Source organism: Dendropsophus ebraccatus, chromosome 15 (assembly GCF_027789765.1).
Source record: "Dendropsophus ebraccatus isolate aDenEbr1 chromosome 15, aDenEbr1.pat, whole genome shotgun sequence".
NCBI lineage: Eukaryota > Metazoa > Chordata > Amphibia > Anura > Hylidae > Dendropsophus > Dendropsophus ebraccatus.
The window spans coordinates 68306893-68326563 of NC_091468.1; the positions used below are offsets into that span (position 1 = coordinate 68306893).

General features: G+C 42.4%; 1 protein-coding gene across 2 annotated transcripts in view; it reads right to left on the reverse strand.

Moving 5' to 3' along the window:
• The window catches only part of SYNE1 (spectrin repeat containing nuclear envelope protein 1), a 385540-nt gene that overhangs the window by 96996 nt on the left and 268873 nt on the right, over nucleotides 1-19671 (reverse strand). The window contains exons 77-91 of one of the 2 annotated variants that reach the window (XM_069955314.1): nucleotides 17478-19638; nucleotides 16466-16803; nucleotides 14418-14562; nucleotides 13162-13380; nucleotides 11487-11752; nucleotides 10462-10627; nucleotides 9816-9971; nucleotides 8977-9129; nucleotides 8441-8623; nucleotides 6938-7075; nucleotides 6275-6460; nucleotides 5143-5265; nucleotides 4215-4397; nucleotides 3613-3756; nucleotides 656-850 (exon numbers count right to left, since the gene is read on the reverse strand). In XM_069955314.1, coding sequence (XP_069811415.1) covers nucleotides 656-850; nucleotides 3613-3756; nucleotides 4215-4397; nucleotides 5143-5265; nucleotides 6275-6460; nucleotides 6938-7075; nucleotides 8441-8623; nucleotides 8977-9129; nucleotides 9816-9971; nucleotides 10462-10627; nucleotides 11487-11752; nucleotides 13162-13380; nucleotides 14418-14562; nucleotides 16466-16803; nucleotides 17478-19638 — 4756 coding nt within the window. Of the gene's footprint in view, nucleotides 1-655; nucleotides 851-3612; nucleotides 3757-4214; nucleotides 4398-5142; nucleotides 5266-6274; nucleotides 6461-6937; nucleotides 7076-8440; nucleotides 8624-8976; nucleotides 9130-9815; nucleotides 9972-10461; nucleotides 10628-11486; nucleotides 11753-13161; nucleotides 13381-14417; nucleotides 14563-16465; nucleotides 16804-17477; nucleotides 19639-19671 lie in introns of those variants that run through there. The other variant, XM_069955312.1, reaches the window with a different exon arrangement.

The following is a 19671-nucleotide window of genomic DNA, read 5'->3' on the forward strand; positions in this document are numbered from 1 at the left end:
TACATAAAGAAGAATTCTCCATACTATAAAGGGCACGTGACAGCCTGACTATAGGATCTGTATAATAACTTTATTAAAGTTATATGTACAAGTGACCAGAATCTCAGTTATAGCTCTACTTATTGGTAACGGTTACTGTAGCATCACGTGACACTGCTCTGAATAGAAACATCCGGAAAAACCGTATGAAACCAACAAAGACAACATTATGTCTCACCCCCATACAGCTAACACAGAATGAAAAATAGTCAGTATGTAAATGGCGCATTCAGCATTCATACATGTGTACAGATTGTGTGTGTTTTATATACATCATCTGAAGAACCACAAAAAATTATATATATTTTTTTCCTTTTATATATCTATACATATATTATATATATATGAAAGGGGGAAATAATATATATAGATATATATATATATGTATATATATATATATATATATATATATATATATATATATATATATATATATATATATATAGTTATGTTGAAACCATTCATAGTAACCAGTGCTAGTGCCACATTGGTAAAGCAGCGGCTGCCGCCAGGTGCTTGGGGGAGCAGAGAAGCTGCAGCTTTGTTCTCTGGCGTGCTGCTGGTTTGCATGAAGCCTCGCTGATATAACAGCAGCTGATGGGAGCCCAGGCCTTACCATAACAACAGAGGGGTGAGCGGAGTGTGCAGGGAGGAGTTCAGCATCCAGCTCCTCCATTCTCTCCGTCAGTCCTTCCACTTCGGTGACAGTCAGCAGCATTGTGGCGTGCTTGGCCTTCATGGTCAGCATTTTGCACTTGGAGTTGAGCGAGGCGATCTGCTCCTGGTAGCCTTTAATCTTCTTCGCCAGCTCCTGCGAACACATTTTCAGTCAGTAGGCCGATTAAGATGGCAAAAAAATATAACATATAACGGCCATGCAGGAAATCAGCCGTGCATTGTGTTGTGTTTCTGGCTTGCAAATAGGCTGGGAGCAACTGGCCAATAAAATCCCAGCTGACAAGCCCCTGTATCATCTATCGGCACTGGCTGGAAGGGAGGATGTGTGACTGAGCCAGTCTGCATCTCACCAAGAAACCACAGACGAGGAAATAGCTGTGCTGCAAGGAGGACGGACCCCACACACATACACACATATAGATCTACATTGTATTATGGCTGACTATAAGCTGCCCCCCCCCCCCCACACACACACACATATACACATACACACATATAGATCTACATTGTATTATGGCTGACTATAAGCTGCCCCCCCCCACATACATACACATACATATACACATATATATCTACATTGTATTATGGCTGACTATAAGCTGCCCCCCCCACACACACATACATACATACACACACATACACACACATACATACACACACATACATATACACATACACACATATATATCTACATTGTATTATGGCTGACTATAAGCTGCCCCCCCCCCACACATACATACATACACACACATACATACACACACATACATACACATACACACACATACATACACACACATACATATACACATACACACATATATATCTACATTGTATTATGGCTGACTATAAGCTGCCCCCCCCACACATACATACATACACACACATACATACACATACATATACACATATATATCTACATTGTATTATGGCTGACTATAAGCTCCCCCCCCACCCACACAAATACATACACATACATATACACATACACACATATATATCTACATTGTATTATGGCTGACTATAAGCTGCCCCCCCCCACATACATACACATACATATACACATATATATCTACATTGTATTATGGCTGACTATAAGCTGCCCCCCCCACACACACATACATACATACACACACATACACACACATACATACACACACATACATATACACATACACACATATATATCTACATTGCATTATGGCTGACTATAAGCTGCCCCCCCCCCACACATACATACATACACACACATACATACACACACATACATACACATACACACACATACATACACACACATACATATACACATACACACATATATATCTACATTGTATTATGGCTGACTATAAGCTCCCCCCCCCACACATACATACATACACACACATACATACACATACATATACACATATATATCTACATTGTATTATGGCTGACTATAAGCTCCCCCCCCACCCACACAAATACATACACATACATATACACATACACACATATATATCTACATTGTATTATGGCTGACTATAAGCTCCCCCCCCCCACACACACACACATACATACACATACATATACACATACACACATATAGATCTACATTGTATTATGGCTGACTATAAGCTCCCCCCCCCACACACACACACATACATACATATACACATACACACACATATATATCTACATTGTATTATGGCTGACTATAAGCTGCCCCCCCCCACACACACACACATACATACATACATACATACACACATATATATATATCTACATTGTATTATGGCTGACTATAAGCTGCCCCCCCCCCCCCCACACACACACATACATACATATACACACATATATATATATATATATCTACATTGTATTATGGCTGACTATAAGCTCCCCCCACACACACACACACACACATACATATACACACATATATATATCTACATTGTATTATGGCTGACTATAAGCTGCCCCCCCCACACACACACACACATACATACATACATACATACACACATATATATATATCTACATTGTATTATGGCTGACTATAAGCTGCTGCCCCCCCCCCCCCCACGGCTCATGTCTCCGACTGTAATGAAGTCATGTGGTGACTACAACCATAAAAAATGCAACAGTCAGCTCTAAGCCAAGATAAAAACAATGGAAAACAATAGGCGACATAGAGGTTAAAATGACAAAAGTTACCCGCCACAGCTTAATGAAGGATATCTCCATTAACCTCATCTCTGCCGCAACAATAAAGGTTCCTTACTGTCACCACATACATTTGTATATCATTACAAAATATTTTTTTAAACACCGATAAGAAGGATATAGAAGTGAACAGCTGTATTAAGCCATCATCTATTGTCTTAAAGGGGTACTTCAGCAGCAAAAGAAAATATTTCAAATCATTTGGGGTCAGAAAGTGATATGGATTTGAAAATTGCTTGCATTTAAAAATCTCCAGTCTTCCAGTACTTATCAGCTGCTGTATGTCCTGCAGGAAGTGGTGTATTCTCTCCAGTCTGACACAGTGCTCTCTGCTGCCACCTCTGTCCATGACAGGAACTGTCCAGAGCAGCAGCAAATCCCTATAGAAAACCTCTCCTTCTCTGGACAGTTCCTGAAATGGACAGAGGTGGCAGCAGAGAGCACTGTGTCAGACTGGAAATAATACACCACATACAGCAGCTGATAAGTACTGGAAGACTAGAGATTTTTAAATAGAAGCAATTTACAAATCTATGTAACTTTCTGACACTAATTGATTTTAAAGATTTTTTTGGGAGAACAATCCCTTTAAGCGTACTAGCTCAACTATAGGTCTGTAATGAAGTGGACACAGATGCGACAACCCCAGTCCCATAAACACTGAGAAATTATTAGCCATATAATTTATACCTCGTGGCGTTTTATCTGGATCTGTAACTCCTGGATATTGCTGGTGGTTACTTTTGCATCTTGCAGCTCCCGATGTGCCTCCTCTATGAGCTGCTGTAAGTGTTTCATCTCTTGCTCATACTGTTCATACTGTAATACTGCCTCCTGTAGGTCAAATGTGTAAGTGTCACACAAACCCATCACTCAAACAACAGCGACATTTCACATGGTACATGAAAATATAAATCATTGCCAAGACTGTTAGATAGTGGCTGAGGGACTTCTGCCTTTGCATTAGGAATAATAGCATAGCTCTAGAGCAGGGGATTGGAACCTTGGCTTCCCAGCTGCTGCAAAATTACAACTCCCATCAGGCCTGGACAGCCAAAGCTTTAGCTTTGGCTGTCCAGGCATGATGGGAGTTGTAGTTTTGCAACAGCAGGAGAGCCCTGGTTCCGTACCCCTGCTCTAGAGGACGAAGAGGTGGCAGTCAGGCCGGGGTCCTGGCATCTGAAGACCATAAGAAGATATGGCAGATAGTAGAGAGAAGCCCTGGTGTCCAAGAGCTTTACTACTGCCGACTAGTGTATAAAAAGGCAGAAGGGGTATCAGCACTGGATTACCTGCATAATATTACACTGCTGGATGGCGGTGTGCTGAAGACGGCTGGTCTCCTCCTGCAGCCTGACAGCAGTGCGGCATATCGGAAGGCTAGTGACTACTTCTTCTGGAATTCTTAAGGCACTTTGACAAAGCTGGACAGCGTGGACCTTTGGCTTTAGAGACTCCATTTTGGAGAGGAGGTGCTGGAAAGAGAAAAAAATATATAATAAATGCAGACACTATAATTATAGCATTTGCTTTAAAGGAGCACTCCACTGGTGTCAGAAAGTGCCAGAGATTTGTAATTTACTTCTATTAAAAAAAGTACTTATCAGCTGCTGTATGTCCTGCAAGAAGTGGTGTATTCTTTCCAGACTGACACAGTGCTCTCTGCTGCCACCTCTGTCCATGTCAGGAACTGTCCAGATCAGTAGCAAATCCCCATAGAAAACCTCTCCTGCTCTCCAGACTGAAAGGAATAGACCACTACAACTCCATTCAGTCTATGACGGAGTCACAGAGAGAATAAATGGGGCAGTGGCTGAGCACACATTGCTGTTTTCAATCCCTTTGGGAACAAGGTACCTCTCTGTCCTTGTGGTTGTTGGGGTCCCAGCAACCAGTCCCCCCCCCCACCTCAGCCCATCAACCCCTATCCTATTGACAAGGGATGCTTAATTGTAATGCCTAACACAACCTGAGGACTAGGGTGGTGCTGTTTCTGCAAGAAAGTAGCTGTTTTTTTCTCATACTCATTCTGACCACTTCATGCAGGACATACAGCAGCTGATAAGTACTTGAAAAATCTTCGGCACTTTCTAGCGCCAGTTGATTTGAAAAAGAAGAAAAAAAATTTGAGAACAACCCCTTTAATAAGTTACACAGAAAATAGTAGTATAGAAATGAGTCTTTACGTTTCTGATATAAGAGATTTCATGTGCACAGTACCTGTCTATGAGACAGCTGCTCCTTAAGACTCAGGCGGCCCAGTTCTGGTGAGGTCAGGGTAGTTTGGGCTTGCTCTAATGCGGTTTGTAATGTTCGAACTTCACTTTCAAACTTCTTCATATCCTGTAGGAAGAAACAATATTGTGCATCACATTTAAAGCTGCTTTACATGAGACTGTGGTCAGCACCGCGGATCTCCCTTCTCCCTAGTAAGGTCTCCTAAAGGGATTTTTGTTAACCAATGAAGCTTTGTATTCGTATATACACAGATCGGTATACTTGGTGCAGGGGGCGGCCCCATGTGTGAAGCCCCCCCCCCCCCATGTGCAAAGTTGCACCTGTTTGCACAAACCAGACAGGTTCAACATTAAAAATTGTGGCTTCCCCTGATCTGTGCCAGGCCCAGAGTTAAGTTAAATAAGTTAATTCTAAAGACATGAAATCTGATTGGAGCTCAAGCTGTTTCCATGCTCGACGACCAGGAAGGTTTCCATACAATGGCAGGAACTGTAAGGACGTTATAAAATTGTATAACTTTATTATGAAACCGCTTTATTTGTTTAAACTAGAGTAGCCCTTAAAGTGATATTGTCACTCTCCCACCCCCAACCCCCCCAGGCTGAGTTTCTGCAATTCGTTTTTTTCCCCTCCATTTTATGCAAAAAAACAAACAAACAGGTGCATGGAAATCTGTTTTTCATATTTTTGCTTAAAGAAAATGGATTGCAAAAATGCAGTGTGAACCCAGTCTTACTCTGTGTGCTTCTCTGCACCATCCACAAGCTTAGATGTAATATATACCTGCATAATACTTGTCTGTGTCTTCTATCTGCACTAAAATCGCTTCATTGCATCAGTGAACAGTGTCACCTGGGTGTGGCTTCATGGCACTTGAGTCCAGGGGAGAGATGGACCAACTGTCATGAAGCCCCGCCCAGGTTCTGTCCACCGATAAAATGAAGCAATTTTAGAGCAGAAAGAAGATGCATACAAGTGTTATACAGGTATATATCACATGTGCAGGATCTAACATTGTGGATGGTGCGGAGATACTCACATAAAGTAAGGGGGGTGACCCTATGACTTTAATTTGTCCGATCCCGTCGGGTGGGGTGTCTGGGTGGATTCGTACCTTAGCTGCATCCTGAAGGCTCTGCAGACGATGCTTTATTGTTTGCTGTAGTTCTTCTGTTTGACGTCCGAGCTCGGACACTTGCTGAGACAATTCTTCTGTCTCGTAGACACTGGACAAATATTCAATCTTTTCATTCATAGCTTCTAGATCACTGTGGATGTCTCTGGATTCTTCCAACATAGCCTGGAGGTGAAACACAGGTGAATACAATGGCCGGCAGCTGTCAGGAAAATCTACATAATACATATACAATACATATACATAATACAATAGAAGGAATAGAAAGTAGCAGCTTAGAAATGAGTAACCCGCAGGACTGTAGTAGTAGTGATTGTTAGCCAGAGTCCACTGTGAGGCTATGCTCCCACAACAACTTTTTAGGTAAAATAATGGCTATTTTTTTCTTTATAACAATAGCCGTAAACAATGGTCATGATCATTATTAGTGGCTGTCATTATAAATAAAAACTACTTTCTTTTCACCTAGAGAAGTTGTGGGAGCATAGCCTAAAGATGTAGTTTAGCAAGAACCAGATTATGAGATTTTACCATTTCTTTTTGCCTTTTAACACAATTTCAAAATTCTGAAATCGCACAATGACTTTGTCATTCACACCACGAGCCTTGTGCTACATAGTACCAATATGTGCCGCCACATACCTGGTGGGCCATGGCCTGATCACGGAGCTGACTGGCCGAAGTCCAGATGATGTTACTGTTCAGTAATATCTTTGATTTTTCAATCCACCGTAAAATAAATTCTAACATTTCATTGTATTCCTCCAATTGAATGACGGCCTGTGTATGGTAATATCAAGAAGAAAAGTTTCTACAGGCAGGGTCTCACATCACATATTTACAATGCATCTACTTCTTTTTTAACCTGACCGTCATGAGCCTGGCCATAGGGCCTGGCCAATGATGTCCCCTCCAGAGGACATACTGAATTACACCATGTAATGAAACGGATGTCTATGTAATGTACAGATGGGGCTTGGTCGAAGTTTGAACAACCACCACGTCTGCCTCTCCTTCCATCACTACAGGAATACTGCTGCCATCCTTCCCCAGCTCGGGGACACCACTATCCCACCCTCCCCCTGACGTGCCTGCACGACCTCTGATGAATATGTATAGTCGTCACAGAAAGAGGAGGCAGGCGGACGGAGGGGGTACTCTATGTGCCCTTATAACTTCTGACTTAGATTATATTCTCAATAATCAATATTTCTTATGTACTCTAAAGGCCCTATTACACTAAACCATTATTGGCCGTACTTGCACGATTACTACCCGTTCTGTGTGTAATAGCTCATGCAAAAAGGCAACGATTAGCCAACAAGCACAATGTCAACTGATCGTTGTGTTTCTGCATGAACCAAAATCCCAATAACAGTATCAACGGTCTCCTGGCTGCCGCTTTGTGTTATAGGAGTGGCAGCATACCGCCGCTATCTTCTAGAGATCATCTATGCAGCCCCTACTCCTGCTCATCGCTGCATGTACTGACAGCGAGCAGGGAACAAGGAGCAAGTGAGCACTGATGACGGGGCGGCGCTCACTTGTTCCTAATATCAGGTCGTCTAATGCAGCCCTAAGACCACTTGAATCTCGAAGGCATGAGGTTCCCCATATACACTTGTCCATTACATTGTAAAATGGAACAATGCAGCTTGGTGTGCGTGTGTGTGGGGGGAGGTGTCACACAGGCCATGCATTAGTGCAAGGAGAGAAAAAAAAACCCATGGCAGACTGCAGGTGGGAAGATCAGCATCACTGACTGTCGTCTCAGCACAGGGGACAAGGGATCCTACAGGGGCTGCAGCAGGAGAGACAGTCCAGACTAAGGCTGCACTAATGAATGAGCACTCCAGAAATAAGGCTGCACTAGTGAATGGACGGTCCAGAAATAAGGCTGCACTAGTGAATGAACAGTCCACAGATAAGGCTGCACTACTGAATGAACAGTCCACAGATAAGGCTGCACTAGTGAATGAAAAATCCAGAAATAAGACTGCACTAGTGAATGAAACTAGAACTTAAAATGAAGGCACAGCCACTCCCACCTGTACATATTACCACCATCGTTGATGCTCATAAGGAATTTGTGTTATTTCCCATTACTTCTCCATTAAACATGTCAGGGACAGCACATTACTGTACCTGGGTGACTTTGCCTGCTCTGTATTCCGCCTGTTTGCTGGCTTGCTGCTGTAATTCGGTCAGCTTTCCTATCTTATCCACCAGTTGTCGTCCCAGCATACGATTCTGCTCAGCAAAGTCCTGCACTGCGGCGTCCAGCTCCACCAGCTTTATGTTGCACTTGTCTAGTTCCTCACATAAGATCTGTATGAAAAACAAATGGTTGTAAACTGCACTAAAACAAGATTGTGTAGGCATAATGGATAGTGTGTCATCCCATTGAAGTGAATGGGAAGGTATCCATTGTGAACTTGCAGCATGCAATCCGCTGCAGATAAGGCACGTGTGTGGTCGACCACGTTTTAGCGTACGCTCTAAAAAAATGGATGCATTTTGATCTTTTATGTTAATAATAGAAAAATGGATGAAAACGGATGCACACAAATGTGTCAGTTACTTATATTTTTATTTTATTTTTTTATTATTTTTGCATGAAACGGATTAAAAAAAACGAGTGTGAACAGAACCTAATACACTTGGGGATTTTCTCTTCTTACCGTGTGATCTTGTCTCGCTTCAGTCACATCAGTGGCTTTCTCTTTTAGTTTTCCTAGAATAGAGCTCAGCTCTTCCTCAGTCTCTGTTATTTGCTTATCCAGTTCCTGGTAAAGTATTTGACTCTGCTCGGCTTCTTTTTGCTTCATTTGTATCTACATTGAAAAAATAGCAGCAGAGAGCGCTGTGTCAGACTGGAAAGAATACACCACTTCCTGCAGGACATACAGTAGCTGATAAGTACTGGAAGACTGGAGATTTTTGAATAGAAGTAAATTACAAACCTATAGAACCTTTCTAAAAAAAGCCGATATGAAGGAAAAAAAAATTCACCGGAGTACCCCTTTACTAACAGGCATTCAGAATATACCTTGTCTTTTTTTTTAGATGGGGCCTATCTCCCCTGGGCTCTAGCACCTCTATGCCTTACTATGCTGTATGCACATCCCTGTGCCAAATGAGCAGTGTGCACAGTGTATAGAGGTGTAGCAGTGTTAGGGCCCAGGGAAGACAGGCCCAGCCTCTTTAGCTCTAATCACAGCTTAAATACATGTTTTTTTTTAAAAAAATACCCCCCCTCATGTTTTTAACAAGCTGCAGTAGTGTCATGCCTCACTCAGTGATTGGTTGGTCTGGGGCCCATTTGGATCTTTGTGTGCAGTCAACTATTCTCCCCTCCTAGTGCCCAATATCCCCCTTCCCCATTGATAAATCTGGGCCTAGGTATCCCTGAAGAACACACTTACCTTTTCCACCAGATAATAAATGTGGGCCTGCATGTCTGATTCTTTTTTACAAAATTAAAATTTCTTTATAAAAGGACACAGTATATTCAGTTTACCTCCTCATTCATATTGGCCAGGGCTAATGCCACTTCGGCTAACAGCAATGACAGCTCAGATGGCAGAATCGTGTACATCTCCAGATATTTATTCTGCTGCTCTTCGGACAATCTTTCCAATTTTTGACGATGAGAAATCAGCTCCTGATTCAGAACCTTGGACAAAAGACAAAGCAATGTTTCACATGGAACAATTCACGCTATTGCATGGGACGATCACCGGGCAGCAAGCGAGTGACAACCTGTCAGGCAGCGCTCACTTGCTCCTTGTTCTCAGCTCGCTGCCGGCGCTATTACACATGCGATTTACGTTTGTGGTCCGATGTTTCAGACTTCAGAACAGTTGGTACTGAATTATTATTTATGATGGTTTCTAATGATAGGTGAGTGAGCCTCAAGCATGCTTTGTCCGAATTCAAACACTCTGCATTTGATGCTGGCTGAAGAAGTTAGATGCCGGCTGTCTGGAAAACATCAATACAGCCTATGGCCTATGGCTGTATCCATGTTTTCCAGGATTTCCTAGGGCTGCATCCAACTTCTTCAGCCACCGGTAAGCAAATGCAGAGAGTCTGAGATCGGACAAAGCATGCTCGAGGTTCGCTCATCTCTATTCCTAATAAAGTGACTCCATAGAATAGTGTACCTGGAATTCTTCCAGCTGCATATCTCCTTCCGATGCAGAATTCAGCAAGGTTTCCTTTGTATCTCTGATCCAGGCTCTAACAACATTAAGCTTCTTTTCCACTTCTTCTCGTTCCTTTAGTTCCTGCTCTACCAGCTTTTTGCTTTTCTTGATTTTCTGCTGCATGCTGTAAAGCACATAAACACAGAGAATGAGTGGATCATCAATGGAAATCTTACAAATTATATTTATATGAACTTCGAACCCTATGGTTCGAATCCACGATTTCCAGGACTCCCTAGGTCTGCATCCAACTTCTTTAGCCACCGCTAATCAAATGCTGTATGCTCGGGATCGCACCCGAGCGTGCTCGACTCCAATCGCTGCCAGATTATCAGCTTTATACATCTTGGCTACTTTATGACTTGTATACTTGGGTTTGTACTTTCACAGGGAGTGTATTGGTAATAGTCTATTAATATAACTATAGATGTTGCTGAGCAGGATATATCCAAGCTAGCCCATTTTGCCTGCCTTAACCCCAAAGCTAAAATAGTCTAAATATAAGAAATCCTAAGATTAACTAAACATAACTAACATTTTAAAACTACTTAAAGGGGTATTCCACTCAAACATAACTTTTAATATGTTGCTGCCCATGGTGAGACTAACAATTCCTTCCATACTTGTTAGTATCTATTCAGTCTCCTTCCCCCAGTTCTGAGCTGCCGCTTTCTGCTGAGGACACAGAAATCTGTATGTGAGCTTTTTCTCTCTGTCTCCCCCTCCTCACCCCTCCCTTCTAAGACGTCTGATGTAAACAAGTCCCTGGCAGGCTTTATCTGCAACATTGTAGAGAGAAAAGCTAAAAGCTTAATTATATTTTATATTTTTTTTAATTAAATTCATGAACGTTTATACCAGATGTTGTTAAGCCTTGGTTTTGTTTATCATCTTTCCTTGTTGTATAATTGTTGATTGTATAATGAAGCTATACTATTATGGTGTATATAAGCACTATGAGCAAGATTTGTATACAGTCTTACTTGGAACATCTGTCCAGCATGGCTTTCATTTCTTGAATGACTGGCAGATCCTCCACGGCAGCCGATTCGGTATGCACATCCCGGAGGAGGCCATTCAGTGCATGTTGCCTCAAGCGGTTAACAGCAGAATACTCCTGCTCAAGATCTCGAGAGAAAGTCTCATGGCTCTCCAGTAGCTGAACCAATTCGGCCTTGGATGCTTTTTCGGTACAGTTGTCTGGAAGGCGTTCCTGTAGCTGGTCAATGGATAGGGTAGATGCCTGTATCTGGGAAAACACATGACATTCAGCAATGGTAAACCCTGTTTTGCCGAATGCTCTGCCTTAGAAGCTTAGAATGAAGGCGCTATGTAAGGGTATGTTCACACTAAGTAAATCAGGTGGAATTCCGCAGTTGAACTTTCCGCCGCGGAATCCCACCTGCCATAGCCCATCTATGAGAGAGTGCCTCTTCTCTGCCGCCGCAGCTCTCCTCTCTGAGAAGTGACATGTCAGTTCTTTGCACCATGATCTTTACTTTTTATTGGTACCATACATGCATATATAAGACTTTTTGACCACTTTTTATTACATATTTTGGGGATGTGATGTAACCATAAAATCACCAATCTTGCACTTTGGCGAGTTTTTGCGCTTATGCTGTTTACCTTTTTGCAATCAGGAATGTAATAAATTGATAGTTCAGATGATTCTGTACATGTCAATAGCAATATTATTCACAATTTTTTTTTTGTTCAGATTTGGCTGTGGGTGGGGGGAAAACAAAAAACAGACTATGCTAACCGCTCCTGGAACCCGTGCTGCGCTGCATCATGGAGCCCCCGAACCTGGCTTGCTGTCTCGGTTCTGGGATGACCCGGGATCCACGTCACAGACTGGTTGGATTTAGCATGCTCAGCCAATCAGTGATTGCAGTGGTGTCCTGCCCCAATCACTGACTGGCTGAGCAGGGCATCTGTCAACCGAGAGCTCAGAAGACAGCAGGCGGGGTCCAGGAGTGGGACACGTGACTGTATTTTTTTTTATTTTCCCCAATTCTAAATGATTTTTTACTTCCCTGCCAGAATTCTCCTTTAAAGCGAATGTACCATCCAGTACATTGCTTTTAGTATTATACCTTAATGAATTGGTGCCGACGCGGGGATGCTGGGGGCACGGTCCTTTCTTTGAACAGCCTCCTGTTTCCCGCGCACAGCAGCAGCAGCCCTGGAGACTGGCTCGTCGCCTTACACCCACCCCTAAGTGACGCTGCTCCACTGATTCTAATGGAGCCGCGTCACAGAGGGGAGATCGTCACACAGTCTCCAGTGCTCTGCACTAGGCCTGTGCTTACAAAAAGACTGCTGCTGTGCGCAAGAAACAGACGGCGGTTCAAAAAAAGGACCAACATCCTCGCACCGATTGATTAAGGTATAATACTCAAAGTGATGTGCCTAATGTACATTTACTTTAATGGCCCCTTTTTACATTGGCATCTAACTGGTTATAAATTATCTAGCAGGGGAAGGACGCCATTGTATTGAGTGGGCCCACATCCTGAGCCGGCTCTATACACTGTTGACAGCATCAGGATGAGCAAACCTCCTATTAGAAAAAAAAAACTGCTTCCCAATCTGTCTTATTCCTAGAATATAATGCAGGTGAATGTCTGCCTAGCAGTCAGTGCAATGTGTTACCTTATCACTCTGCTCCTTCCATTCCTGCACAGCCTCTTCCAGCAGTTTCTCCTGTTCCCGGGCCGTACTGCGAAGCTTAGTCCATCTCTGCCACACTGTGGACATTGACTTACTTATGGTGGCTTTGCTAGCATTATTCCCCAGCTTCTCCATTGTGGACGCCTTCTCCTCAAGGGCTGTGATTCTCTCATGAAAAGAATTTACCAAGGTTACCAAAGTCTGTAGAACAAAAAATACAAGATGTAATGTTATACCTGGACTTTACTGCAGACGTGTGATTGCAACAAGAGATCATATACTGTAGGTTACATTAAAGCACTGGAAAAAATCCTCAGCTCACACAGATGTGTGTTTTACATGGAAACACAAGGTTAAAGGGGGACTCTGCAGAAAAAAATGGTCTTTAAATCTACTGGTGTCAGAGAGTTGTATAGATTTGTAATTTACCTCTATTAAAAAAAACCTCCAGTCTTCCAGTACTTATCATCTGCTGTGTGTTCTGCAGAAGGTGGTGCATTCTTTCCAATCTGACACAGTGCTCTCTGCTGCCACCTCTGTCCATGTCAGGAACTGTCCAGAGCAGGAGAGTGTGTAGTGTTGTGTGTGGTATTGCAATTTAGCTCCACTTAGGTTAATGGAACTGAGCTGCAAAACCCACACCCAACCTAATGACAGGAGCAGTGCTGTACCTGGAAGAAAGCGGTCATGTTTTTCTAAGCCTGGACAACCCCTTTAATCCAAGAAGCCCTGACAATAAACTAATCCTTGGTTAAACAGCTGCTTTAATAAAGTGCTAGAAACAAATGTTTCTAGTACCACCTCTATATTTGACTGGTATAATGTTATTACTGTAATTTCTTTAGGCCACTTTATTAGGACCAGTGCAGTACAAAAAGTATCGTCATTTTAGGTTCTGTAGTTTGTGGAAGTGATATTAAAGGGGTTATCCAGTGCTACAAAAACATGGCCACTTTCTTCCAGTGACAGCACCGCTCTTGTCTGCAGTTTGGGAGAAATTTTGCAGCTCAGTTCCATTGAAATGAATGGAGCAGAGTTGCAATACTACGTATATCCTGAGGTCAGGGATGGTGCTGTTTTTGCAGGAAGGTTGTTGCGTTTATCTAATTCTGGAGAATGATATTTCTATTGTATTAAAAATATCAGACACTATTCTGTGTGTGCCCTGCACAAGGATTTGAGATGCGTCCTGAATAAAACAATGAACCCATGTTTTCTTAGTGACTTGCATTGCTCACCTTATGAATCTTAAGCTTCTCTTCAGCTTTATGACATGAAATATCCTTAGTGAGCGAAAACTTGAATAATTTTTTCTCAGCTTCATTTAGGGAAATGACGACTTGGTTTCTCTCCTCTTGGTATAAATGCCACTGGACTGTGCACCTAGAGGGAAAAGCAGCGTTATGGCTTTATTCTTCTATGTAACAGCTGGTCCCCAGCAAAGAGCCCTCCAACCCGTCCCATCGTACAAGAAAGAGCTCCGCCTAGCATACCGCTAGAAATAGCTGCCTCTGCCGACATTCAAAGCAAAGCGCCTGACTTGGAGAATATAGAATATGGGCAACACAGTCACACAGGAGCAGGTGCGTAGCTAGGATTCATGGGGCCCCATAGCAAAAAACTGTACAGGACCCCCCTCTCCCCTACACACAATACAAAGTAATATATATATGAATATATGTATTTATAAAGGCTCGGTGATGTGGCCAAAAACTAAAATCTCTTGTGACCAGAGGCAGAATCCTATCTGCAATTACAAAAGTGACTGGCAGAGCGGAGAACCAATGGCTGCTTGCTCTGTCAGTCAGCTGTATCTAACTATAAGGGTCCATTAGGAGCCCTCATGGTTATATACACAGATGAAGGATGCTGCAACATATAGTTATGCACTGCACTGATAACCCCTGACCTCTTCCGGAGCTCCTGAGAACAGAGGTATGGAGTTATCAGAGCAGTGAAGCAGAGATCTTGTCCTCCGCATATTAACCCTTTTTTATGTTGTAGCATGTAAGTGAACTGAGGAGGAAGGTGTGTGTTTTACCTTCATTCTTTGCGCCGTTTGCATTCAGTTTGTAGATTACTCCAGTGTCTAGCATAGCTGTTTGGAGCACATGGTGGGGAAGGGCTCCACCCCCCAGAGCACCAATCCACCCCTGGGCATCCCATTCCACTGATAATCATTAGAAGGGGCGGGCAAGATGGGGGCAGAAGCGCCACACCCTGTGCTCTAGACAGCCGACTAGACGCTGGATTACGCTATTAAGTGCATGTTAGATTCGTCCATCCTGCTGATAGTTTTTCTTTAAACCAACTGAACAGGACTTTAAAGCTTCTATGCAGAATTAATTAACCTTAAGATAAAACCACACACTACGGTTACGATGAGGTTGCGCTGCAGTTGTAGCTGCAATAGGTTTGTTTCCAACAGTAAAAGTAATGGAAAAATGTCACAGCGGTTTTGGAAACCGCAACACAACCTGATTGTATGTTTCCAGCCTTACATGTGCGCTGTCACTAAAAATAACGTTCCTTGTTGATCACAGCAGGTCTCACTGCCGACTCCTGCTCTGATCAGAAGAGGAGGTGAGGAGAGATTATGGTAGCACTCCGCCGCCAGGTGTTCATTCCGACAATATTTTTTTATACATTTTTAATTTGCATTGTGCTGCCGTGATCTCTCCCTGGCTATACCTCCTGATCAGTGTCAGCAGTGAGACCCGCTGTGATAAATTACATCTGACAGGCCGATTACATTTAAAAAGTTATTTTTAGCAACAGGTTCTCTTTAGAGACTGTTTAACCATGAAAATCTTTTGCAATACTTATGGTGTACAGATTTGCCTTACAGCTGAATAGGTCAAACACACACACACTACTTGTGACTACACTTTTTGCATTTTATTTGCAGGACACAAAAAGAGTGGTAGATTAAGCTTTTTTGTCCCACAAATAAAAGCTATACTGTCATACGACAGATGACACTAAAAGACCAGGTTTTATCAAATAAAGGCTATGGGTGACTTATGGGCATGTGATGAAGGTTGTCCTGTGGCTCCTATTGACATCAATGGGAACTATGCTGAAAAGTTTTCGGCGTGTTTCCCTAACCCTCATTGAAGTCAATTACAAAGGAGTTTTGAACTGTGGGTCTGTGCTGTTTTAAAACAGAAAACAATTTTTTTTCCGCATCAAACAGCCCTTCATCTGAATGTGTGAACACATCCTAAGAGACGGGTCTGCCAATAATCTGTATCCAGCATATGGAAACACCATAATAAAGCTGTACCTTCTAAGCAGTTCGAGCTGAGTCTGAGCTTCTTCTCTGGTCTCCTTCCCTCTCTTCTTTATGGAGGCCACAGCCTGTTTAAGTTGGTCGAGGCCAGGCTTGTTAACACATCCTTCGAGCTCAGACATGAAGACGCGGAGTTCATCGATAAGGCCATTTAGCTTATTTTCCGAGCTGAAAAAGTCTGTATAGTCCCTAAGAGTTTCTTCAGCCGTCTCAATGTCTACACCGCTTGAGGTCTGCTGCAGCATTTGGTGCGCTTCTTGTAGCCAGTTAGATGCAGACTGTAATGCCTGGTGGTATCTTTGACTTGTGATGTGCATTTTTTCTAGAGAAACCTAAAAGAAACAGAAATTCAGTGATATGCAAAAGGTTGCTTGCTTTGTTCTTGGCCGATTAGACCCCTGAATGGACTAGATATACAGTGCGTTGGGGCAATTCTAGATCTTCTATATAAAAGTCACATGCTTACTAAATAATAAGTGTATTCCCAATCCTCTGTTTTGCATGTCCAGCTGTCATTTACAGGTCATGAGGTTAATGATGCCAACCTTACAGAACAGGAGAGACAAGGGGTAAGCAGTATGGTTTACGGCCACTCAGTGGAACATCCTGCCCCTCGGCGACTCTGCAATCTATAACCTGAGGCAAGATGATCATTTTGTGGCAGATAAAGTCCTGACTTTAGATAGTAGTGAGTTTCAAGGATAAATTTAGCTATGGACCCAGATGATTGTATAGGATTCAGGAATGGGTACATTTATGGGCTATACATAAGACTGGTCAAATAAACCCATATACACACTATATATATTATATATATATATATATATATATATATATTATATTATATATATATATATATATATATATATATTGTATATATATATATATATATATATATATAATATATATATATACACACACATATATATACTGCACGCTGAGAATTGGAAAACCCAAGTGTGCTTAAGGTTTGCTCCTCTCTAATAAGTACAGAATATTTACAGACCTGTCTTCCACTGATCACTCCATTGATTTCTCTGTCCAGCTCAGATAGCTCAGATATGCTGTTTTCCAGATCAGCTGGGACCAGCTCTTTTGCTTTCAGATACTTCTGCTTTTCCCTTTCGCTCAGAGCATTCATCATTCTCAGACTGGATGCAATTTCCTCTTGTTGAATTTGCAACTTTCTGATTTCCTCTTGGACACTTTCGAGCTTCCCATCCAAGGCTAGCGGTTCACTCAGCTCTACCTTCTTTTGCCTAAGCCACTCCAAAGTACGGCATATTTCAATATGAAAGTCTATGCTCTCAATCAACCTGTTTTCACACTCTCCCATCCTTTCCTTCATTACGGCATGCCACGACTTTAACTTTTCTTGCCACTGTTGCACCTGAAGCTCTGCGGCTTCATAAGCTGAAGGATCAAGCATCGGAGAAAGTTCTTCTAAATGTTCCGCGGCTTGTCTGAGAAGGGCCCCTGCGTTATGGAGGTTGGCTGCCAACGTGCGATAGCTTTTCAGCTTGTCCTCAGCTGGAAGTGTTTCCCGGTTTACTTGTTCCAATTCCTTATCCAGGGCCTCAAATTTTATTTTCAACTTGGAACAAAGGTCTTCATTTCTCCGATAGGCATCTTTGGTGTCTGCCATTTGGCTAACTTTCTGTTCTACGGTTCTTTTTAACTTATGATACTGGCACACGAGCTGTAACATTTCTTCGGGAAGCCACGGTTGCCCCGTGCTACGGAAAATCTCTTTCTTCTGATTTAGTTCATTAACCGCTGAGCCAAGTGTCACAACTTCATTTAGGAGAGAGGCATAGTCTTGCTGGAGTGTCAACGCTTCCTCGGCTGAAAGGCTGGAGGGGACTTTGTTCATGAGCAAAAAGTGGTCTTCCAGTTCTTTTAAGGCCTTGCTTGTCAGATCAATCAACGAAACATATTGTTTCCGGACAAAAATAGCTTCCTGAACTTTACCGAGCTTTTCTTTGGCCAATGTAACCACATAGTTACACTGTTGCGGCAGGGAATTGAGTTTCTCGTCAAGGTAGGATCGTTCAACCTCATTTAACGTCGGTAAAATCTCCTGACCGTTTCTTTGCAATGACAGTAAAAGAGTTTCATATTCGGGGGCCTGCTCGAGAATTTTCTGATATTTGGAAAGCTGAGAATACAATTCGGAATCATCGTTCATAAGATTAACCTCTGGAAATGTTAAGACGTCGGCTTGTTTGATCCAATGACAAGCTTTGTCCAAATCTTCTTTAAAGAATTTTCTGGAAACAAAACTTTTTTCAAGTTCTATAAGTCTTTGCCCACATTTTTGTAAAGTGCTGTCAAAAATAGTTTGTAGTTCCTGTAATTTACCCAAAACTTCACTCTTTTCTTGTTCGGTGGCTTCCTTCATTAGGTCTCTGCCCTGGATCCACAGGCTGTTAATGTCACTCTGGTAAGTCCTCAAGCCCGCCTGGACATTTTTGCATGTTCTGATTTGCTTGCTGACATCATCCGGTAGCAGGCATATGTGATCCTGTAACATCACCTTCTTCTCATAGTGCTGAATCTGATTTAAGGCCTGATATGCCGCCATTAAAAATTGCGCTCTTTCGGACAAAGCTTTATTTAGGTGTCTCTTCCTTTGGTTGACCAAATCGCTGAGGCAGTCGACGTGTTTCTGTGAATCTTCTAGCGCTTTCTGAAGCTGTTGCCTTTCATTCAGTCCTAGATTAGCCATAATTTTATCTGCATCTTTTATGAGGTTTTTCAGCAACACTTGCTTAGTTTCCACTTCACTGCATATAGTCAGGTGGTCCATGAGTAAGTTCTGAGCCACTTCAGGAGGTGGGCTTTGTTTTAAAGCTTCGGACATACTAGGCTGCTGATCTTCGGCCCATTCGGTTAGTTCCTGCAATCGGGAATTAAGAAAACGTAATTCTTCTAATGTTGCGGCACAAGACACAATTTTTGATTTTACAAGGTCTTCTATCTGAGTCCAGCGCTGTTCAAAATGGCCGGTCTGCTCTTTAACTAACTCTTTGTCATCTACATTTAAATGGTCAATTATCCTTTGCTTTTGTTCCTTGAGGTCCTCAAGAGCAAATCTTCTCTCTTGAAGGATTGATCCTAATGTCTTCAACGCATCAAGGTGTGCTGCTGTACTCTCGGTATCAGATCTGTCAAAAGTAGAAAAGGGTGGTCAGTTATAT